The sequence below is a fragment of the Aedes albopictus genome, chromosome 1 (assembly GCF_035046485.1).
Source record: "Aedes albopictus strain Foshan chromosome 1, AalbF5, whole genome shotgun sequence".
NCBI classification, from domain to species: Eukaryota; Metazoa; Arthropoda; class Insecta; order Diptera; family Culicidae; genus Aedes; species Aedes albopictus.
In genome coordinates, this window is record NC_085136.1 from 161,796,536 (window position 1) to 161,821,535 (window position 25,000).

The 25,000-nt window shown below is 42.8% G+C and overlaps 1 protein-coding gene and 1 long non-coding RNA gene across 4 annotated transcripts in view; one reads left to right on the forward strand and one right to left on the reverse strand.

Annotated features, from left to right (window-relative positions):
* The window catches only part of LOC109427678 (ras-GEF domain-containing family member 1B), a 167,624-nt gene that overhangs the window by 132,584 nt on the left and 10,040 nt on the right, over window positions 1-25,000 (reverse strand). For 2 of the 3 annotated variants that reach the window (XM_029861993.2, XM_029861992.2), the window contains exon 1: window positions 4,437-6,388. Coding sequence is in view for 1 of the 3 variants with exons in the window: in XM_062845688.1 (XP_062701672.1) it covers window positions 19,583-19,630 (48 nt within the window). In the remaining 2 variants the exon portion in view is untranslated. Of the gene's footprint in view, window positions 1-4,436; window positions 6,389-19,582; window positions 19,631-25,000 lie in introns of those variants that run through there. The other variant, XM_062845688.1, reaches the window with a different exon arrangement.
* LOC134285238 (uncharacterized) overlaps window positions 1-25,000 on the forward strand; it is a 227,301-nt gene that overhangs the window by 113,187 nt on the left and 89,114 nt on the right. The gene's annotated exons all lie outside the window — the stretch shown is intronic.

Here is a 25,000-nt window from a genome sequence, read left to right on the forward strand (position 1 = left end):
CAATCACTCAATGGTGCGTTTTATCCCATTTTGATTTAAGGCATGCGAGTAGAGTAGCTAAATGACATTTTGATTATTATTCCGTCATTAAAAGAAAAATAGTAACATACCTTCTGGAAGCAACCAAATACAAATTTGAAGACGTTCCAAAACTCTCCAAACTCCAAAAGAATCTAGGATGGAATTCCTAGAGAATGAAGGAATGCAGGAATTCCTGAAGTAATCTCAGTAGATATTTCAGGTTAAACGAAAATTGAACTCGAATCAGGTATATGAATCGGGTGAAAGATATTTCGCTTTGAGTCGGGGCAAACTGCCAGCGAAATTGTCAAATCCTGCAATGAAATTCGTTCTTGAGATTCCTCCAATAATTCGTTCCGGGATTCCTCCAAGAATTCGCTTATGGGAATTTTTGGGATTTTTCCAGGAGTTTCTTCTGAGATTCCTTAAGGAGTTCATAGCTCCAAGTTCTCGAGCACAAATCTAGAGAACCGTCAACCGTATCTGGCTGAAAATGTAACTTGATGCTTGCTCACATTGAGTTACATTTTCAGCTAGATCCGTTGACGGTTCTCTAGATTTGTGCTCGAGAAAATTTGAGCTATGTATTCCAAATACCTTGTCCTTAAGAGGTTCCATCCAGGACTCCTCCAAGCACTACTTCAGAGATTTCTCCAGAGATTTCTTCTGAAATTCTTATCTGATATTCTTTCGGAAGCTCCAGGATTCGTAAATGAATTCCTTCTGAGATTCCTCCAACAGATATGCCTGGGACTCTTCCAAGAGTTCCGTATCGCAAGAAATGTCATCTCATGAAGGAAATCTTGGAGTCCTAGAAGGATCTTTTGGATAAATCCCAGAGAATAATCAGAAGTTCCATCTAGGATCCCTAGACGAGTTCATTCTTACATTTCTCTAGACTATAGTATCTAGAAGTTCCTTCGGGAGCCCCTCAAAAAATATCCTCTTCCTTCTCCTGAGATTCCTTGAGGAGCGCTTTCCTCAAGAAATCTCAGAAGAAGAAAGAGGATATTTTTTGAGGAGCCCCAGAAGGAACTTCAAGATACTATAGTCTAGACTCTAGAGAAATATAAGAATGAACTCGTCTAGGGATCCTAGATGGAACTTCTGGTCAATCTTAAACATCCCACAAAGAACTCTGGGAGAAATCCTAAAAAAACATTTAAAGGGATCCCAGAAGGAGCTCCTGGAGAAATCACAAAAGACGGAATCCCAGAAGAAGCTCCTTGAGACATATTTGAAGGAGTTGCTCGAGGATTCTAGAAGCAACTCCAAGAGGAATCTCAGAAAAAACTCTTGGAGTAATGGCAAAAGGAATTCTTAAATTGGGGAATTCTAAAAAAACTCCCTGAAGATTTCCAGGATTTCTTTCTCCAGGATACCAAGGTTTCCGCCAGGGTTTTCTTCCAAATTTCCTTCGGAAATTCCTTCCAGGATTTTTTCATCAATTTAATCACAAATTCATTCAGAAGTTTATTCTGGGTTTTCTCCAGTATTTTTTTTTTTATAATATTCATCCAAAAGATCCTTTTGGGATCCTTCCTTAATTCTTCAGTGGTTCCTCCAGGAGTTCTTCCTAGCATTCTTCCGAGAATTTCTTTCTGGAGTACTTTAGGTGTTCCTTCTGAGATTACTTCAGGAGACGCTGCTGGCATTCTCAAGGAATTCCTTAGAAAATTCCTCCTTTTTAGATTCTGAGAATTCCGCCAGGGGTTCCTTCACGGGTTATTTACGGAGTTTCTTTTGAGATCCCTCATGGAATTTCTTCTGAAATTTCTCAAGGAACTCCTCCTGGGATTCCTTATCGTGAGAATTCATCCTTTTGAGATTCCTCCAGGAGGTATTTCTATGATTCCTCAAGAAGATCTTCTTAAGATTTCTGCCGAAATTCCTTCATCGGTTGATCCCGGAATTCCTTCTAGGATACCATTTCCTTCCAAGATTAACCAGGACTTGCTTCTGAGATTTCTCCAGGATCTTTCTTTAAGATTCACAATACGACGTTTGCCGGGACAGCTAGTATTCTATAAATAGAGCTATTTAGCAATTCAAATTATAAAAGGCTCAATTAAAAATGGAGATAGCGTAAACAAAACAACAAAGTAAAGAATGCTAATACTCGACAAGCGAAATCTAAAAATAACGCCGATTCGTCAGCTATAATCCCACCCACCACTTCGAACTGAACTCGTTGCTGTAATAAACCAGAGCTATTTTCAACTCGTATCTCTCCATTGATAGTTTCCATCCACATTCTATCGTCTTGTCAGAGCAGAGACTGTTGTTTTTCATCTTCTGCCTCTCAATACCGCTGACCACGATCCACGTCCACCACGACCAAATCGACGAGGCCCCATGACGACGCGGCCGCATCATGGGAACCAACCGCCGAGCCAGCAGAGCCGACCACGTAAACTTCTATAATGTTGTGTACCTACTTTTGTGGTCAGCCGGCGATGATGATGCCTGATTGGCACCAGCGCGCAGCGATGAAAGGGAGTCAAAAATTCGCACGCCAAGCCAAGTTATTGAATGCGGTTGGCGGTGGTCGCGGTTGCGGTCGACGGACTGTCCGCCGTCCATACCTGACTTCTGAGAAATTCAACAATAAATGTGCTGTGCAAGGCATGCAAATCCAAAGCAGTGCACTCTGGAGGTGTCGAAGTCGGTGTGTCGATTTGGGTGATTGGATTTTGAACGGATCGGAGCAAGTGGTGAAACAGATTGTCGATAGGGTCAGATAGGGTGCAATCGACAATTTTAGCCTTCAGAACAAGCTGCGTTCTCAGTAAATATGCTGAGAAGCAGGCTATATTCCAGTTGGAACGCAGCGCCAGGAGAAGATGTGTGTTGTAAGCGACAATGACGCCTGCCTCGTCAGAACGCAAGTCAATGTGGGCAAAGGGGAGGGAGTGATGGTACAAACGCTCGTCCACCACAGTACGTTTGCCTGCTTTTGCGCCACTGAGACTACTTGAGACCAACAAGTGCCAACAAGCATGTCCAGTATGTGAGTGTTGATAATAGATCACATTTCAGGCGAAAATGACGCATACTACGTCAGACTGCAGTTCAATGTGGGGAGGAAGTGATTATTGTAATCGCTTGTCCACAGTAGACTGTTGAGTTCTCTGCGTCGGCACAAGTTCAAGTTGGGATATCAGAGTGGAAATGTCTGTTTATTAGAAGGTCCACGTTGCCAGTGTTATGTCTTCTAGTCTGTGGAATAACTATACCGTGCTGGAAAATTGTAAGGAAGGTAAACGGCTTTTCAACTCGTTTCTGGTTCTACACATGAACGTGAATAGCTTGGAGATATAGGAAAGAGGGAGGAAGTAGATATGGTATGTGGGGGCAAGATGGGTCAGGGGGCAAGATGGGTCAGTACCGTTTTCAATCGCACAATATAAGTTTTGAATCTTTCAATAATTTTCCCAGATGAACGACGGGGATACACAAAAAAGTGGTATATTGTTTTGAAAATTCTATACGTTCCTCGCACAGAAAAAAATAAAATATTTTTTCGTTAAACTCCTTATGCTATACATTCCATATGACTACGTGTATTGTGTAGACGGGGCAAGATGGGTCACCCTAATTTTTCGGTATGTTTGCATAGTTTTTGAAAATGTTTTATTTTTCATGGAAAGGCTATTCTGTGACCTACATTATCGAAGCGATGAGAGCACTGAAAATTTGAGAACATATTTTTTAAATTTTCCTTCAAAAAATATAGGTTTTCAAAGTCCGTTTATGAATCTTCTAGTTCTGAGAATAATCTACCAATATGTTTCAACACTTTCTTCATGTAATCTGTACGTCTATGAAGCTTAGATGTATAGAGAAAAACTTGAAGATATAGTATTTTTTGTTGGAGGAAAATCGAGTTTTCTTATAGCTGACCCATCTTGCCCCCGTTAAAATGAGGTGGGGCAAGATGGGTCATGTTTTGAAAATTGTTTGTCAAGACGCAGGTTTCAAACTTTATAACCTTTTTATACTCTTATATCATAGCTGACTAGTGTATCTTAGAGTCGTGGTAGAATACAGAGAAATGCGATTTATATTCAGAAAGTTATAGGGATCCATTTCTTAGGTGACCCATCCTGCCCCCACTTACCATACATAGTTACAAAGTACGAGGAAGATGATATGCCAAGGATTGAATCTAGAATCAGGAGACCACCAAGCTCACCTAACTTTTCCTCCAATCCGAATGATATCTCGTAATACAAAATAACAATTACAAATAGCAAACCTAAAATGAGACTAACGACATTGCCCTAGTTGCCAATTTTGGCGGAACTCGACAAACGACGGGCGAGGTGCTCGTGTTTCACAAATTGCCACATGACAATAAATTGAGCGTCGCAAAGCGCTATAAAAATGAAGGTAAACCAAAAGTGAATACATACTTGCAAATCTTGACAACGAATAATATTTTCCGATAGCGGACTGCTGACTGGCTGCTGCTTGCAATGCACCGGCTGGCGGAGCGAAGCAGTACGGCAGGGCTGGTATGGTGGCGGTTTGTGGCGATGTTTTATTTCCTCGCGGGCGGTCCCGCGATCGTCGCAATTTTGTTTATGTTTGTCGCTGCTTCCAGTGAACACACTGTTGTGCGCCGTTTCTGACGTCCAAGCGTCGTTTGCGACTCTTTTTATTTCATACAGGGCTATAAAACGTGTATGGCTCAATGTCCGGAAGTTACGCTCACACAAAACGGCGACGAAGCGACGATTTGAATTTTGCTGATGCTATTTCGGATCTAAATACAATCTTCCACGAGACAAGTCTCTCCGTTGATGCTTAAATCATCCTACAGTTGAATAACGACAGTATGAGCACGATACCGATGACAGTGATAAATTGGGCCTTCATGAAGGAAGGTGGCAGCCATTTTGCACTGCTTTGTGCCGGGTTGCTCGGTGGGATTGTGGTTTTCAATCAAAGCAATCGGAGGTAATGGTCTAGCTGCTCAGACTTTGTTTGTTTTGACTCCAGCCCACTTTGATCTGGATTTTTTTTTTTACTTTTACGACTTATTCACACACAGAAACACGAAGGTGTAAAACCACTTTTAAAACACGTTGATGGAATACACAAACATTCAATCCTTGTTTACAACCACTACACACGAAAAAGATCTCATTTGGCTTGTGTGTTTTATTAGCCGGAGCAAAAGGCTCAAGTGTCGAAAACGATACCAAAGCAGAGAACCATAAAAGCACACTAACACATGGGACTACCTAGAAAACGTTCATAAATCACTCTAGTTGTGTACACTTCTTTTGAAGAAAATTACTCTTGTTTTCTTCTCTTGTGCAGCACTGACAACATAATTTCCATACTCAGATTATTGCAGAAGAATGCAATGCAATGGTTACGCGACGCTGTTGCTTCCAATTAGAGGCAATCGTTTTACACAACGCTGGGTTTCTTCGGTGTGTTAATTAACTGAACCTTGTTGGTGCTTCTGTGTTTACCACTCCGTGCAGTTGAGCAAATTTTTGAATTTAAATTTATGACATCATCCGCTTCATCAACATCCTACGCGCGTTTGTATATTTGTTGTTTTCTTTCTGCAAATTGTTTAAAAAAGAAGCCGCGTTTACAATATTGGCAAATTCCAAATTGTTGACCAAGTAGGCTGCGGACCGCAGATGACCGGCTTCGTGTTGTGTGATTTGATTCAAACTTGGATGCGACCGACAATGGCGTTGGTTGAGTAACTGCACGCCTACTTTGTTCCGGCGTAGGAGCAAATCAGGTTAAGGTATAAAGAAGCGAAGCGCGATGCACATCGTTCGTCTGGAGGTGAAGTGCACGAGTTATGCACGTCCTACACACTTTTTCTTAACTGGACACTATCACACACACACATAACACTTTTCTTCTCTCAAAGTAAGAATGCTGCATCGAGCATTTTTCGGAACAAAGTGACCCCGAGTTTGCGAAACACACAAAAAACGCCTTTCCTCACACTGCTGATGCTCTCAGATTCAGTCCGGTATTCAGTCTGCGATAATAAAAATTGCTTCCGCAAAATTTCCTCTCAGCACATCACTTCTATTTCAAATTTTCCTCCTCATCCACTGTGCTCTTCACATGACAATAGTTTTCCCACACGAAGCACAATCTCAAACGCTCCCCGTGACGGTAACGCGACATGTAATTACAAATTGAAGAACAAGGCAAAAACGAAAGATGGAGGAACCCATCAAGGCTGCGACTGTGTCTCTCCTGGCCTCTGCTGCAGTGCAAAAATTTTCCCGGCGACGAATAGCAAAAAAATCGCGCGCGCGTTTCAGCGTATGTAACCACTTCCGTTCGCAGTCAACGTCGTCTCACATCTGAGCGCTGGAGCGTCCGCAGAGGCGTACAGAACCACCTTTGCGGGAGCGTGTTTGGTTCGTTTCGGTTGCGCGTCGCTTGCTCACACAGCAGCAGAGCGTAAAACGCACCAGGAGAGATAAAAAGAGCAGAGAGCGGTAAAACAAACATGTGCAGTGCAGAGTGCAGTGCTCAATTTGTTTGGATATACACCCTTAAAAGAAAGTATACATTACAAGAGTATATTTTCACGCAGCGATCGAAAAAACAAAGAATTTTTTACTCAATCATAGGTCGAAAATGTTTAATGAATTTAGTACATAGAGTCTATAGAATGTTATAGAATGTTTACGATGGGTACATGACATTTCAAATCCATAAGGCGAATATAATGCTTTTCTGAATGATGTGAAGTTTTGTCTTAGCGTGTACAGTCTGTGAGAATGAGTGTTAGTAGACATGACATTTTTTTATTCAAAGAAAATTTAATATTTCATATTTATTCCTAAATAATTTGAGTTCTAAAACAAGTTGACGTAAGAGAATTGCATGTGATCTTGTTCATAATTGATAAATCAAACAGGTTAAACACACAGAGAAACAGCCGTCACACTCTCAACGCCTCCCATCGATCACCTTTTTAACGATTGTTTCAAATATTTGGTAGTACAGATGGTGGCCAAAATGTTTGGGATAGCCAACTTTTTTTTCTCTCATAAAAATGTTCAACATGCTGTAACTTTTCATAGAGTACATAAAAATTCCCAAATTTTGACTGTTTGTTCACCTATTATATGTGCATTATTGGTACAAATTTGAGCTCGATTGTTTAATATTTCGCGAAGCTACAATCGTTTTCGTAAAACACTATTTTTCAGAAGGCTTATTTTTGAACAGTCATATCTCAGAAACCAGTGAACTGAATTGAATAAAAATTTGAACATTTGGTTTATCCCACAATATATTAGTGCTTCATGAGTTATTAAAACATTGGTACTTTTTTAACATTCAGAAAAGTTATCATGGATTAAAACTTTTTGGGCCTTTATCGAAAAAATATAATTTTTTTACATCAATGTCATTAAATTTTAGTTTTGATATCCAAAGATTTTTTTCTTCTGCTCTCAAGATATCTCTAATTAGATATATTAGAGCCTATTTGGATTGAAGGGAGAACACTTTTAGTATTTTTTGTGTGGTATTGTAAATTTGACTTATTTTCCTCTATATGGGTGAAAATTTCAAACCGGTATAACTTTATTCGTCATGAGAAAATATTACGTTTTATAATGTCGCATCAAGTATCAATATATTGTTGATAAACGTTCAAAATTTCATTCAATTCGGTTCATTGATTTCGGAGATATAACATTTCGAAAATTGGTTGTCTAAAAAATAGTGTTTCACGAGAACGGTTCTAGCTTCGCGAAAGATTCCCCAATCGAGCCCAATGATGCACATATAATAGGTTGACAAACTGTCAAAATTTTAGAATTTTTAATGCACTCATTTAAAAGATACAGCATGTTGAATTTTTTTTTGTGAGCGAATAAAAGTTACCTATCTCAAACATTTTGGCCATCCCCTGTAGGTCGATTGACCACTTGCGGCGCTGGTGTCGTTTTTGCTCCTGCCTGACGTTTGCTTACTATCGCCATCTTGTGGCGGCCTGGCCAAACACAGTACGTTTAGCATTGGGCGTTGCTTTTAACCGAACTATTGCCATGAGACATGGGACATTTTGTATGGTAGAAGCTGGGTAACGTACAATAGACCCCATTGAGTACATCGGCCTATTCTTAGAAACTTCCCTACCCGAGCAGGAGAAAATAGCTGAAGAATACCTAACTCAGGTATGGAAAACCGAATACCTACAACCTGAATGAGGTATTAATAAGCCCTGCATAAGAGGTAAAATACCTAAAATAATAACTGGTGTGTATTCTTTGCATAACACGTAAATAATGACATCAGGTATGGCAATACCTAAATAATAATCTACGATTTTTCCATACAAACAGTGATTTTTCCATAATTGAATAATACCTCAAGCAGTCCTCAACACCAAACCAATAACTCGTTGAGGTATTATATCAATACCAACACAATACCTAAATAAATTATTTTCCACACCAGGATAACCGACCAATACCTTGTCTTGGTATGATACCTGGCTTTGGTATGCTGCAGTTATGTGTCAGTTATTTTTTCCTGCTCGGGTACCTTCTCATGGAACCGGCTGCTGGGGTAATAAACCCCTTATGGTGGATCTAGCAACAAACCCTGGTGGAAAATTTGGCCGTAGACTGACAGTGAAGGGAGTTTGCTTCTGTAACCTGAGCGTTAGTTCTCCAGGTTTGGACTGAAAAGAATTGATTCCGGGAGTAGTTGCCAGACGGGGACCGGTCTGAGCCCCAAAGTGCTATCGGCCGCTTCCAGGGTCAAGGCCTTTTTCTGTTAGCGTTTGAGTAGAGGAGAGCAAGTTCTAAATAGCAACAATTTATTAATTATTTATACACCCGGGAGCGGTCGCGTCGTGTTCTGAGTACACGCACCATGAAAAAAGCGCGCTTGTGGTACACAGCGTTAGCGTTGTATCGCTGCGGGTGACCGAAGACACGACACGAGCCTCTTAGCGAATAGGTCGAGCAACACAGTTTGACACCGGTTTCTAACCACCGCAGTTGACGCTCGGTTGGGAGAACGAGAGCTTGACGGTGACCCGCGGAGTGATTTCGGGCATCACGGATCGGTGGCCTAACCTTTTGGCCACCGATAAAAGAAAAGATACTACACAGTCATCAACCAGAGGTTGCAAAGACTGAAGAATCACAAATATGAGACAACGGACAACACATGAAACAATCAGTGGTTAAGTGGAGATTTTTTCGTTTGACGAAAAGTTTTCACCGACTGGAGCGGGAATCGAACCCACACTCCGAGCCTTACGAAATGGCCAGACGACTGACGCCTCTAACCGCCCGGCCACGAAGCCCATAAATTGCTGATGATCTCGGGTAAGGTGATGTGTATGCGAGGTGGCAATAATGTCGTTGAGGACTATCGAAGTTATGGGCCAATGGTTGCTGGCTTGTAAACCGTCCCGGAGGTCTTACGTTTCCTGTACACTTTCTGGCAGATTATGCAGGCGATTCTTTTTCTAACTTTTCAACATAGTACTGTAAGGTGCGATAAAGGCGAGGTTGAGTGCAAAGGAGCGAAACCATTGTTACGCGGTTGTGTATGGGGCGTGGAAGAAGCATTCATAGCATATAAGAGGGAGAACACGATTCCGTTAGCCATGACCTCAAACCCGAACGACCGGTTTGCGCAAACCCACATAAATCTCATCGGCCTGCTTCCACCGTCTGAAGATAATAGGGTCTGGGACCATGGGCAGGGGGACCTATTCTGGGAACTTGCTGCTATAATTTTTAACCAATTGACTTCAATTTTTGCAAATGTCTAGATACTGTATGTATTTACCCATGACCAAAAAATGAAGCCGATTGGTTGATCATTGCCCAAAACAGGACTCCCTTGCCGAAATAGACCCAGACCCTATGAACCCTATGTACACCGTTTCAACAAATTCACCCAATGGCTTGAGATCTTCTCACTACCTAACATGAAGGCGATCACCGTTGCACGTGCTTGCGTCGGCGACTGGATCTCCCGATTTGGTTTTCTAAACGTGACAACAAACTGTAGAAGACACTTTAAATCCGAGTTGTTCCGCACACTAAAACAAGGATGCTCGTAATCACACTTACGTACCACTTCGTATCACCTGCAAGCAAATAAACGGGCAGATCGAGCGCACATATCGTCAACTCAAAGCACCTACTTGTAGATACAATTTCTTCAATGATGTCATCAGAATTCTCGGTGAATCAAAGTTCTACCCATCGTGCTGCTCGGTATCCAGTCACCACTGAAAGAACGGCACATCACATTGACTGCATAGAATTTTTTTTCGTCTCTGGTGAGAGCAACAAGCCGACATCAGAGTTCGTGGCCAACCAGAGATCAACGGTATCACAGTTGGGACTCGCAACAACAAGAAAACACACAAGAGAAACTGTCTTCGTGCACTAGCAGCTATATACAAACAGCCTCGTTTTTGTAAAATCAGGAGCAATCGAATTCTCTCTTACGTAGTCTTACAACAGACCATTATCGAATGTTTCGTCGAAGGAAAAAACTCTTCATTTTGGACATGAATGGCAGACACACTGCCGTTTCTAGTGATTGTTTGAAAGCAGCGTTCATACAAGTAGATCATCGATACTAGATGCTGCAGCAACAGCATCAGATCAGACTAGGCAGCGACCAAAAAAGCTCTAGACGCCACGTAATGATTCCTCGGCGATACTGGGACAACTATGGGGTAAGTATAGTGCAAATGCTCAGATAGACAAGGGGTAGAAATTCAGACTGACGAAAGGAAAATACAGCGTCCATCAGCTGGCAGACGAAAATGATCTACGACGTCTCTTTGAGTTTACGTCCTTCAAGAACACGGCTATTCGTACGTAGCACATTCATCCAGCACAGCAGCCCTTAACGTTACACCTGCAGATCACATTATCAGGCTGAATATCAAACCGATCACGTTTTAATTGATGGATGGCAGCTCTCCAACATTATCGCGCACTGACATCGACTTTGACCACTATCTGCTGAAGGGCAAACTGCGCCCAAAACTCTCCGTCATTAATGCACGATACTGATGCCCATCTCGGTACAATCTAGAGGCGATAGAAGTATGCACGTGGAATTTGGAGGCAGCACAACCGAGAGTACCGTTTGGTACGTGGTACAAAGTCGTCAAAATGGTTGGTTCGCAACGCGGGCAGTAATGCTGCAACAAGGAACTTAGCAGAACGTGGAACTGTACAAACAGAAGCGGAAAAAGCAGCTCCGCCACTTCCGGGAGAAAAAAAAAAGCCGAGAATGTTGAAATTAAACTGCTGTGGAAACACGGAACCTCTATCAGATGCTCAATGCATCCCATAACGGCTACGTGCAGAGAGCCGAAGGGATGAAAACAGTGTCGCGAAGCATCAGCGTACAAGTCACAAAAAAGCTGATAAACACCAAACTTGTATCACCCTGTCTCTGCGGTTTCTGATTCGCTCTCTCTACAGTCGCTAACACCAGAAAAGACAGAATCCCATCATAGTCACCCGGTCACCCTTGTTTTGCTACAATCATCCTGACTTGGATACGGCTCATGTGAGTTATGCATGTGTGTTATCACAAGCACGGTACTACGTCATAAATCCTATTCGTTTTGCATAGCTCAGTTTAAACGCACACATTGAGCGCACCACGCAGTTCGCCCTGGCTACGGCAAACGCTCTCACTTCGCCCGTTATGCATCTTTGCTCAGAGAAATTGATTCTCTAGCAACCCGCCTGAAGCATACTCAGCAACTGCTATCGCTGCAAAGCTGTGAAGGGTGGAACCCACAACATGTTTGTCATTCCAGGCATGACATGCTATCTGGTTCGTATCACCTTGGGAAGGGTGACTCCAGAAAGCGGTTGAAGTGATTGTCTCGTGATGGTCGCGATTATTCGCAAGACTGGATGAAAATGAGAACCTCCTAATGGACGGACGCACGTGAGGTAATTGAAAGATGGAAGCTGCACTTCGATGAGCACCTGTATGGTGTAGAGAACGTAAATAGGTACGGGAGACCAAGGCTATGCAAATACATCAGTGCACAGCGAACGGAAATAATGCAACTCCCAAGCTAAAAGGATATTTAAAGTTAAGAACGCCCGCCATCAGTTCAAAACCAACAAAGCAACTGGTAAGAATGGTTTCGGATACCGTGAATACCAGGTCCCAACGCATCACCTGTCCATCGACTTTAAAGCGACATACGGCAGTATCGACCACACGCACACAGAGCAATGGAAAATCATGAACGTGAACGGAATTCTTGGAAAGCTGATCAGACTGATCAAAGTAACGATGAACAGTGTGCACAACTGCGTAAGGTGTTCGGGTGAACTATCCAGTTCATCCGGATCACGCCGTGGACTGCGACAAGTTGACGGACTCTCATGCCTACTCTTCGTAATCGCTCTGGAAGGTGTAATGCCACGAGCCGAACTTAACAGCGATTTTTACAAAACCGGTAAATTTGTTTGTTTTGTGGACGACATTTATATTATCTTCACAATATTTCAAACGGTAGAAGAGCTATACACCCGCCTAAAACATGAAACGACAAAGGTCAGACTGGTAGTGAATGCGTCTGGAACAAAGTACATGGTGATGAGCGGAGCGGAACGGGACTGAATTCGTCTAGGAAGTAGACTGGGATACATTGAGGATGGAGCAAGTCGTATACGAATGACGACTGCCAATAATGTGAGTCGTAAAATACTTACAAAGGTGCGTCTTTAGTGGATGACTAAGCCTATGGGATCCAGATAAAACCGGTGAGACCGATCATGCTCGATGAGGGCCTGCAGAAACTTCTACTTACACTGACACTGTACAATTACCCTTGAAAAGAATGACAATTCTTTTCGTTCAAGACATTCTTGCTATAATTTTCTTAACACTGCGTACCGTTGTACGGGAATCATAGTCGTATCACATGTCTGTCCGGAGTATCAAGGACGATCTTCGGTGGTGTGCAGGAGAACGGTGTATGACGGCGAAAAACGAGCTACGAGCATGCTATACGTTACGACGAATCCAGCATCAAGAAGGTGACCAAATCTGGCAAGAGTGCCGGGCAACAATCCTGCAAGATTAGTGTTCGCCATAAGGGTTGACACAAAAGGCGAGGAGCACAGCGGTCATGATGGAGTCACTGACCAAGTAGAACGTAATTTGCAAATTGAGTATGGTGACGTATTATAATTGATTATGCCTTAGTTTTATGTTGAACAAATAAATTTAATAATAATGGTATAAAGGGATACAAACAACGAATAAATATCTCACCATAATACTTCCGGGCGGATATCCAAAAAGCTATTCCGACGCATGCTCGAAATACAAAAACAAAACAAGAGGGTGGAAAACGACATATGAATGTTTCGTTATCCTGCGTTGGCCTGAGGCCTGTTATGCGACCTGTTTCCGTGCAATATGTCCACCTTTTTGGGGTTTCATTTTCCCTTCATTTTCGTGCCCTAAATTCTCCCTCTTAGCACTACGTGTGTATTTAGCTATTGGGGATGATTTCGATCTAAGAAATAGGGTTCGTTAACCTTAGATACCATCCGCGCCATATATAGTCCGTGGTGGTCGGTCAGAAATCGCACCCTTCTGATTTGCAATATTTATTCTCTTGACTCTGCGAAATTGCGGCAGGCAACCATCGACGAATGATGATTTTAACATCTTTTCCCTACTTGCTCCGGAACAAAAGTCAACATCTGCTGACGAATGCTTATTTGTTGAAAATAAAGGACTCGCATCGCACAAAAACGTTCGCTTTCCGCTTGTTACCTTGTCTACCAGCTATAGGTAGATGTAGAATAATTATTATTGTGAGTCACCTTCAACTGACGACGACGCTGGCTGCTACTGTCGAGTTGAAGCGAGTGTCGTCGCCGTCGCGTGCCGGTTCCATGTGCGCTAGGGCCAAACCGTACCAGGTGCAACTTTTCGTCGTTTTCAATTCAACTCCCTTCCAGATCCTAATTTATAAACGTTCGTTCATGGCGATTTTCTTTGCACATCTTCGACATGCAGAATTTGAGAGACAATAGCGTCGTACCAAAATGCATACGCTCTTGTTGCTTCTGCCGAAGCCGGGTGGACAAGCAGGAGCATTAAATTTGGAAGACATGGGTCGAAGTGAGAGTTAAGAATGAACAAAGCGCGAATGGACATAATAAGCTCATACTGCAGCTCCTATAGAGATATATCTCTCAGCTAGCTCCGGGAGCATCAGCTAACTGTGAGAATCACGCTAAAAAGACTACACACAATTGCCTTGTCATAAGTTTGTCCTTACAATATTACCAATTAGATTCCTCTTGACATGTGTTCACCATGTTCGCTACTTGAACCATTTGAACGAATCATGAATGATCTTGTACCGACTTCAAACCCTTATAGCTTCAATTGACTATAACCAGTTTTGTATCTTTTAATTCCGTCTACTCTCATGCCTATGGGTGCGATTGATCGTGAATCAAATCGTGGGTTGCATTGGCAGCCCATTACCATAGATAACTTGCCCCCTCTTTCATCTCGCTCGTTCGCTTGCGTGTTTGGGAGAGTGAGTAAGAAAAAAGAAAAAGCTGGCTCCGCTAATGATTGCTCTAGCAATATCCCAGGGTGGAGATCTTTCAATTCGGCCCTCTGCACCACCATGGGTGCTCAGGACTGAAAAAATATCTCTAATGCCTATCCTTTAACCAAGGGACTCGAAAGAACGTGGAACGTTACAAAAAGAAGCGGAAACAGCAGATCCGCCTCTTTCGGAAGATAAGCGCCGCCTGGAAGAAGTGGAGTGCGAAGAAATGCAACTGCTGCGCCGTTTCCAAGAAACACGGAAGTTCTATTAGAAGTTCAACGCATCCCGCAACGGCTTCGTGACACGAGCCGAAATATGCGGGGGAAAAGACAGAGGCCTCTTGACGGACGGACGTGAGGTGATCAAAAGGTGGAAGCAGCACTTCGATCAGCACCTGAATGGCGTGGAGACCGTAGGCACGGGAGACTGCGGCAATGAGGGAAACGACGACGCCAGTGCATCAGAGGACGAAAATGATCTAACTCCCTCGCTGAGGGAAGTTAAGGATGTCATTCACCAGCTCAAAAGTTGCGTCCGCACAAAGCTATGGAAAATCATGGACGCAAAACGGCTTTCCTGAGAAGCTGACCAGACTGACTAAAGTTGGTGAATGCGTCAAAAACAAAGTACATGCTGGCAGACGGAACCGAACACGACCGGACCTAGGTAGTAATAGGACGATAGACGGAGATACCTTCAAGGTGGTGGAGGAATTCGTCTCGGACCATTACTGACGGCTAACAATAATATCGATCGTGAAATTCCAAGGCGAATCATCAGTGGAAGTGGTGCCTAGACTACTACGGGCTCTAGAAGAGGCTGGGGTCTGAAAAGATTCACCAACGCACTAAAAGCACCATGAAACGCTAATAAGACCTCTAGGGACTCGAGATATAGACTATGCTCTAGGAGGACCTGTAAACTCTCGAAAATTTCGAACGACGCGTGCTAAGAACGATTTTCGGTGGTGTGCAGGAGATCGGTGTGTTACGGAGAAGGATGAACCACGTGCTTGCTGCACCCTACGGCGAGCTCAGCATCCAGAAGGTGGCCAAAGCCGGAAGGTTACGGTGGGAAGGGCATGTTACAAGTATACAGGACAACAACCCCGCAAAGTTAGCCTAGTGGTTAAGTCTATGGATCGCCAATCCGGAGACGGCGGATTGTTCTGGTCGAGAAAATTTTCTCGACTCCCTGGGCATAGTGTATATGTATATATTGCCTCACAATATACAAATTCATGCAATGGCAGGCAAAGAAAGCCCTTCAATTAATAACTGTGGAAGTGCTTAAAGAACTTTAAGTTGAAGCGAGGCAGGCCAAGTCCCAGTGGGGACATCGAGCCATAAAGAAGAAGAAGAAGAAGAACCCCGCAAGGTTAGTGTTCGCGACTGAGGGGGTTTCAGGAGGCAGCTTTCAAGACAATTTCAGGAAAACTTCAGAGGGGGTTGAATCTTTTGGAACACTACTGGAACGCCTCTGGAAGACTCTCAGGGTCTTTCATCGAATTTTTTATATTCATTTCGTGACGAACCAGCACTATTGTGCTGTTGAACGATAACAGGTTTGCATATTTTTATCATCTGTTTAGACTTTGTTTTGAGTGATGTAAACTGTTTCCATAATTTAGCCATTACTTATACTTGTATGTGTGTAAACAAACTTTTGTTTACGTTGCCTGTGGGATTTACAACAACAAGGTAAACAAAAAGTGGACAAAAACCGTAAAACATGAAAAAGTATTATCTGTCGTATATTATTAATTTCCGATTTATCTAGGTAGTCAAAGCTAGAAATCGAAAGATAAAGAGTGGTTCTTTTGAATGAGGAAAAATAATTGTTGTTTTGTTGGAAAATCTAAGAACTCTGCCAAAGTTGAGCCATTTGTATGGAGATTTCACTCTTTTGTGCTTCGTCCCGAAAGGAATACCGTCGTTGGGGGTGAGAATGGGTCAAAAAAGGATACTCAAAGAATGTTTGTTCAATAACAAATATTGTCAGATTTCTTGAAACGTAAACACCGCGCGGTCGTTGAAATGTTTCAAAAAGGGGCTTTCCACAAAAGTTCACGCGGTCTATCGTTTTCGAAAGGAACTACCGCACCGTAGGAAACGCCGCAATGTTATTTCCCATAAGGATGAAGTAAACAGGGAGTGAAAACCGCGGCTGTACCTTTCGGAAGCGATAGGCCGCGTGCATTTTTGTACAAATCCCTCAATACAATTGAAGTCAGAATAACTTTTTATTCGGTATGTATACTCTTCTATCTGGTAATGATAGTTTAGCAAGAAAGTATCACATTATATGCATTGCTTACTAAACTACAAATGATTGAAAATTGACCCAATCTCACCCCTTAGAGGGGGTGAGAATGGGTCACAGTATTCGAAATCGCCTATCTAAGAATATAAGTTAATTTGATTGAACATATCTAGCAAAACTTCTTAAAATACAATGTAACCATGACGAATAAAAACTTAGGTAATTTTAAAAGATGATTAAACCACCTAAAAGGGCTAATACAACCGAACAAACGGTTGAAATTTTATAAAATAACGTTTGTATGTTGTATCGCCATTTTTAGCCACCATCCTCATCTAATGTTTCAACCTCCATGAGAGGAGGGGGAGGAATACAACGAGGGAGGGGCGCATTGAAAGATCGATTGAAAAAAAACATGATATTTGTAGTATACTGCATAAGAAATGTTTAACCAAACCCGCTATAAACTCTTATGATCATTGGCCTCTATACTGCCAAAGCAAATCACTCCATCTCAAGATAGAGGGTCGTTAACATATTATGTTACACAACATTTCACATTATTAGACCATCTCTGGCAATAACTTTGAAGCGCATTTTTTTTTAAATAAATGTTGTATGAGTTCTAGTAGTCTTATTCTTCTGTCCAAACGCATGGGTTTATTGTTATAAATGATTTTAGGCACTAAACGTATGAACACTCCCGCTTGCCACTGCTTAGACATATTTTCGAAGAAAAGTGGGCTTTCATGAAGATACGGTAAACATGGCACCACTCTAACGTCGAATGGGGACTGGATAACAAGTTGAATTTTTAGTTAAGGTTATGTGCACTCGATAACTTGCCTGACCCAATCTCACCCCCATTCTTAATATTTAGACATTGGGTAGAAAATATTGAATTTTTAAATAAAAAAAAACAATGACAGCCCGCGTTTTTCATTGCATCGACCAGGTAATACCTAAGCTAACCACTTATAAGAAAATTTATGGTTAGGTACTCGTGTGAAACATTACGATGGAGAATTTTTTTCAGAGTGATTCACCAGTAGTTTCATCATATAAGTTTAGCCATAAATTTATCAAATAACCATTATTGCTAAACATCTTATTCTACATCATGACGTGTAAAAACATCTCCTCTTTGAAATAATATAAAGTTTTCAACATAAATTATCGATAGTTGATGAGCTATTTCAAATTGTATGTTTCTCCGTTTTGACCCAATCTCACCCCCCAGACCCATTGTCACCCCCAACGACGGTATATGTAATGTATACTGCCGTCGGACGCATAAATGTCACATGTTACATTTCGACATTTTTGAGGTTTTTATGTCAAACATCATATTTAGATACGTTTTTTTTTTGAAATATATTGTCAACATATGAATTAATGTATGTTTTGTTAGTTAAATTGCGTTGAGGTCAATCAATTGCGACTAAATATAGCCAAAGTTTATTTTGAAACTTAAAATGCGTTTTTCTCGTGTCTTTTTATTGTAACATGTGACATTTATGCGTCCGAGGGCAGTATAGATATGAATCATATAATGATTGTGCTTTAGTCTCATTTTTGTGGTTCAAATATGGTTAACTTATTAACGATCCTCTTATCGACTTTGACGATACAGATCCATACACTTTTCGGTCTCTCCGTGATCAGAACGATTGTGAAGATTAATCGCATTCCGGATTGGTTATGTAACTGTATCGGTTTATTTTTATTGCTTGCTTGCCTTTTAAAGATAAAGCCCATTTCTTTTCTCACGTGAAGTATATTTCTGTAAATCAATCATCTAATTTTGATTCGTTTTTCTTTTACAAGCACGCTTTGTAAATTTCTTCTTTTGCGAAATAATAATCTATTTAATACAATGAATTATGTATGGTGTACACATCATGATGGGGAATGATATCGCTTTCACGCGTCAAAAGCGGCATTTAAATTCATTGAAGGTACGGTTTGCTCGCTGTGCACACGCTCTTACACGGGTCTTACGGGGATCCTGGTGATTGAAAATCCGTGTCGCACACATCACAAACCGTAATATAAGGTTTCTTTGATCGAACCTCGATAATTGAATAACAACAAACAAACAACATAACAAACCGCAAGTTAATAGGCAAAGCTGATTAAAATCAGCTGCTCTCCTACGCTGGCGGATTTAAAGCTGTCGAAACTCGATGGTAGAGTGTTATAATACCCCATTACACAGTGCGTGCTGAATTATAGTCGCCCCAGTGGCCCACGGTGCCAACCGGCAATTTTAATAGCCATCAAGGGGAAGACAACCGCAAAACAAAAACCGATCGTTGTTGTTCGGAAATTTGCACTAGGTACAGGCCACGGCTGCTGCAGTTGGAAAGCTGCACACTACCTAAATGCGATTAAGTGGACGAGAGCGAAACTACTTTCCATTCATTGATGAAAAAAGTCAGGAACAGGTTTTGCAGCTTTTTATCTTACGCGATGCACTGCTGTCGTTGGGTGATGTTGGTAATGTCCCTTGCTATCATTGCGGGCATAGAAGCTAAGGCTCGATTAATTGGCTGGGTAGAGGGTAGTTCATTAAGGTGTTCTAAGCAGTAGATCATTATGGTGTGGTAGCAGAGTAACCCTTTTTTTCGCAGTGAATGTTTTCTCTTATCAATGTGTTTGAATAATGATTATTACTGTTTTACTTACTTTGCTTTGCATTGCATTTCTACTTCCTGTTGAACTTTGTGATGGTTTCTGAAATAAGAAAAAAAAAAAAATACAATCCCAATAAGTATTCTACTGTAAAAAACCTTTGAATTCCAGGTAACTTTTTTCGTATAGTTGTGGACTATGTTGCAGGAGTGGTAAACGCTTTATGGGGGGATTAAGGGGTTATATATGTTGAGGTCGAGCAAAAAATCGTTTTTTTATTTGTTTATCTTAAAGTATGGATTCTTAAGAATGTTGTGTCAAATTGCATAGAGATCCAAGCAGTAAAACAAAGATATAGCGTTTTCCGCCTCGCTCCTTTACGGGCGCGTAGTGCAAACTTGAAACGCGGAATCTTGAATCTCGGAAGTATGTTTTCCAAAAGGGCTGCAAAACGGTGAGTCGATAAGGAGAGCGTCCAACATAGCTCTGATCCTCACAAGTTCCTACCTCATGCTTCCACGGGTCAAACGATGACAAAGACCGCCAGCTAAGAGTTGTGTGCTTAGCTGGAAGTGCAGCCTGGGCACCGTTGTCCTTCTGACTTCAGCTAGATTGAGGAGGTACGTCCCGAGCGTCTGTACACCAAGGAGGTGCGGCTCAAACAGCGTCTGTTCTGGCATCCAGCGGCTGAATATTAAACGCTGTATCGCGTCAGCTAAAGGGTGAGTCGTTAATTATTGTGCCACCCTACCTTCAACTGATTCGCAAATTGTCTACAGTTAACGAAATGAAACCAAATTTTTACAGTAGTTTAGTATATGTATGTATTTCAACTTTTTGGTATAGGTTCAAATTTAGGATGCGTTTTAGTGAAATTCACGACATTTTCAATTAACGCCCTCCATGTGGACATGTTCAGGCTCCAAAGTTCTCTGATTTGTTTATGCGCATCGTGCCTGGTTTTCACCCAGCTCCAAGCTTATGTTTCACTGACAACCGTTCCTGAAACCTATTGACGAACATTAAGATGATCCGATAGTGTATAATCATTAATTGTTCCAAGGCGCGATACCATGATTATAGATTTTAGCATGTAATTGTACAACATCTTTTTTAGAACTGGTAGCTAAAATTATTTTATATCGACCGGAATCTCACTGATAACTGCTCAATTCATTATATGTAAACAATAGACTATAAGGAGAATCTGTGCAAAATTTGGTTGATTTTGGTGAAGTAGGAAAAAAGTTACATTAGTTTGAAAATGGCACAATAATTATCGACTCACCCTTTATACCTAAGGTGGCAGCCCCACCAACGCGATGTAGGCAGCGCGACCCCAGTAACACAGACAAACAGACGTAAAACTTCGAACATTTCTCGATTCATGCTAAAAGGACTGAGTTTGGCCAACCATCAACTAGGTGGCGGTAGTGGGCATACGAATGGCCGGGTGGCCAACTATCAAGTTTTTAAATAAAACGTTTATTTGGTGTATGATAAAAATTATCAGAGTGTTACGTCTGTTTGTCTGTGCCGGTAAGGTAGCATGTCGAAGCCTTTCAACACTACGAAAAATGAAGTAAGAAATAGAATATGCGAACGATACTCGGCAACGAAATAAGGACTAGGATTGGAAACTCGGTACCTGGAACGTCAGGACTTTAAATGAACCTGGACGAGTGAGCCTTTTGGCTCATGAATTGCAGAAAGTTGGTGTGTGCGTGGCTGCTATACAAGAAGGTGGCCCAAAACTGGTGAACGTGAATTCAGGGCGGTGGATCCCGTCGCCAACACATCGTTCAAATATAACATCTACCACAGCGGCAGCGATAAGGCAGAACATGGGGTCGGATTCATAGTGATCGGGAAACAGATGAAGCGAGTTATGAGGTGGAAGCCGATTAACTAGCGGATCTGCGTATTGAGGATCCGGGGCAAATTGTTTAACTACAGCCTGATCAATGCCTATGCGCCGACCAACGAGAAAACCGATGATGTGAAGGATGCGTTTTATGAATGTCGTGACAAGACCTATGGAGAATGCCCATAACACGACGTTAAGATTGTCATCGGCGACGCCAACGCGCAGGTCGGAAGAGAGGACTTTTTCCGCCCAATCATCGGTACGGAGAGCCTTCACTCCGTTACTAATGACAACGGCTTGAGATTAGTCAACTTTGCTGCCGCCAGGGAGATGGCCTTTAGTAGCACCTACTTTGCACGCAAGGATATCCGCAAGCACACCTGGAGACACCCAAACGGCGAGACTTGCAACCAAATCGACCATGTGCTGGTAGATGGCCGACATTTCTCGGACGTAATTGATGTTAGAACTTTCGAGGTCCCAACATCGACTCAGATCACTATCTCGTAGTTAGTAAGCTTCGAGCTCGATTATCAACCGTGTCGGACTCTAGGAACCGGCGATCGACGCGTTTCAACATCCAGCGGTTTTCAGCAGACGGTACGGTAGCTGACTATCACCAGAAGCTGGACGAGCGGATAAGTGAGATCAACGAGAGCGATAATCTCAACACTCTGTGGGAGTCTATCCACGGAGCGATGAGTACAGCAGCGCGGGAGGTGGTAGGTACTGCTCAAAGATGACCTAGAGACGGGTGATTCGACGAGGAGTGCCAGAGAGTAACGGACGAGAAAAATGTTGCCAGAAGCCGGATGTTGGTGTCGGGGACCCGGCAGAGCAGGGAGCGATATAGGGAAGCAAGAGTAGCCGAAAAACGAGTCCACCGCAAAAAGAAAAAAGAGCACGAGGAAAATGTGATTGCTCAGGCGCAAGAGAGTATGCAACAGAAGGATATGCGGAGATTTTACGAAACTGTCAATGGCGTGCGGAGAAAAACAGCGCCTTCTCCTGTCATGTGCAACGACCGTAATGGAAACTTGCTGACAGACAAGACAATGGTGGCTGCCAGGTGGAGAGAGCACTTCGAGGTATTGTTGAACGGTGGGAGTGGAAGAGCGACGGACAGAATTCGAATCAACGACGACGGACAAGCTGTGGAACCTCCAACGCTAGACGAGGTCAAGACAGCCATTAGGGGACTGAAGAACAACAAGGCTGCTGGGAAGGACGAACTCCCAGCCGAGCTTCTCAAGCACGGTAGTGAGCAGCTGTATCAACTCTTACACCGTATTATATTGAAGATATGGGAGGAGGAAGAACTGCCTGCTAGTTGGTTGGATGGTCTCATTTGCCCTCTTTTAACGAAAGGGCATCGACTGGAGTGCGCGAATTACAGAGGAATAACACTCCTCAATTCAGCGTACAAAATTTTGTCCGGAGTACTGTTCCACAGGCTGAGGCCGATTGAGGAGTCCTTCGTCGGCGAATATTAGGCAGGATTTATTTCGTGAGGGCCGATCAACGACGGACCAGATGTTCACCCTGCGGCAGATTCTCGATAAATTTCGGGAGTACAACTTGCAGACCCATTATCTGTTTATTGATTTCAAGGCGGCGTACGATTCAGTGAAGAGAAACGAGTTATGGCAGATTATGATCGAACATGGATTTCCGGCGAAGCTGATTAGATTGATTCGTGCGACGCTTGACGGATCGAAATCAAGTGTACGGGTTGCGGATGAAATTTCGTCATCGTTCGTAACCTTTGACGGACTGAAGTAGGGCGATGCTCTCTCGAACTTACTGTTCAACATAGCACTGGAAGGAGCGATAAGGAGAGCTGGTGTGCACAGGAGCGGAACCATTGTCACGAAGTCGCATATGCTCCTGGGCTTCGCGGACGATATCTACATCATCGGAATCGACCGTCGGGCCGTGGAAGAGGCGTTCGTACCTTTTAAGAGGGAGACTGCGAGGATTGGACTTACGATCAACACCACAAAGACTATGTACATGATTGCTGGTGTTCAACGTCGGTCCGGCCGTGGTAGTGGTGACGAAGTGGTGCTAGGTGGGAAAAAGTTTGAAGTTGTGGATGAATTTGTTTATCTTGGTACTCTAGTGACGTGCAATAATGATGTTACCCGCGAGGTGAAAAAACGGATTGCGGCTGCCAATCGGGCCTTTTTCGGTATGTGAAAGCAGCTGAGGTCCCGCAGGCTGCAAACGAAGACAAAACTCGCGTTGTACAAGTCTCTGTTTCTCCCGGTCGCTTTATACGGTCATGAAACGTGGACGTTAACCTTCCGTAACTCGCGCGGTTAACTACCTGCGTCAGCACCACACTAATGCTGAGTACAAAAAGCGAGATTTTTTCAACGTGTTGATCGGAGTGCCTTTGGAGTCTTCGAACGTAAAGTGCTGCGAAAAATACTCGGCCGTAAACTGAAAGACGGCATCTGGCGGCGTCGCATGCACTACGAATTGTACCAGGTATATAAAGAGATGGATATAGTGAAGCGAATACAACACGGCAGGCTGCGGTGGGCCGGACACGTAGCTCGTATGCCGGAAGGAACGACAAGCTAAAATTATATTCAGCAGAGAACCAGGAGGGGGTCGTCGGCTTCGTGGAAGGCCGCGCACACGTTGGCTTTTTGCAGTTGAGGAGGACCTAAGGCTTCAGGGCGACTGGAAGCGATTGGCCCAGAACCGAGGCCAGTGGAGGTGGATACTTCATTCGGCGTAGACTCACCGCTACGAGTTGCAGCCCATCAAGTATCAAGTAAGTATGTTTTCCAAAAACGTCGATGCGGTGACTACAATTGCGGAAACAGCTCTCAACCGATTTCAACCACTTTTTTTTTTGAGTATTTGCTATTCATGTGTCGTGTCCTTGAACGATCGGAATATTAAAAAATGTTTTTAGTTTCCAAACGGGGACGATTTTTTCCACAAAAAAAAAATATTTTTTCGTGCAAAAAATGTATGAAAAAAATCATAACATCGATATGATTTTTTTGTTTTTGAAAATGTTGATCGTTCAAGAACACGACATATGAATAGCGAACACTCAAAAAAATTTGGTTGAAATCGGTTGAGAACTTTTTCCGCAATCGTAGTCACCGCATCGACGTTTTTGGAAAACATACTTCCGAGATAATCGCGTTGACAGGGCAAAGGCCGGTGGTAATAGCGGGTGACTTCAATGTCTGGGCCGAGAAATGGGGAAGCCGTTTCACGAACCAGCGGGGTCAGATCCTGCTAGAGACACTGGCCAATGTGTAACTACAGAGACTTACGTGGCTGCTTCGCAGCCACAGTGGCTCTCAATTACTCTCGGAAACAAGCTCAGTAGCATGAGACCCTTCGAGATGGGTCTCAGGGCCGGCATGCTACTTGGTAATCGGAGGGACTTCGCGGACAACCTATGGAAAACCAAGGAACTTTCACATTTTTAAACATTTATTCTTTCACCTAGTATGGCGTGTTGATGTGGGTATGACATTGTATGTGGAGTCTTTTTTTTTTCTTCTAAACCATAGGGGGGAAAATCTGCTCAACAGATACCCTAACAGGAAGGTAAGGGCAGTGTGGAATTAAGG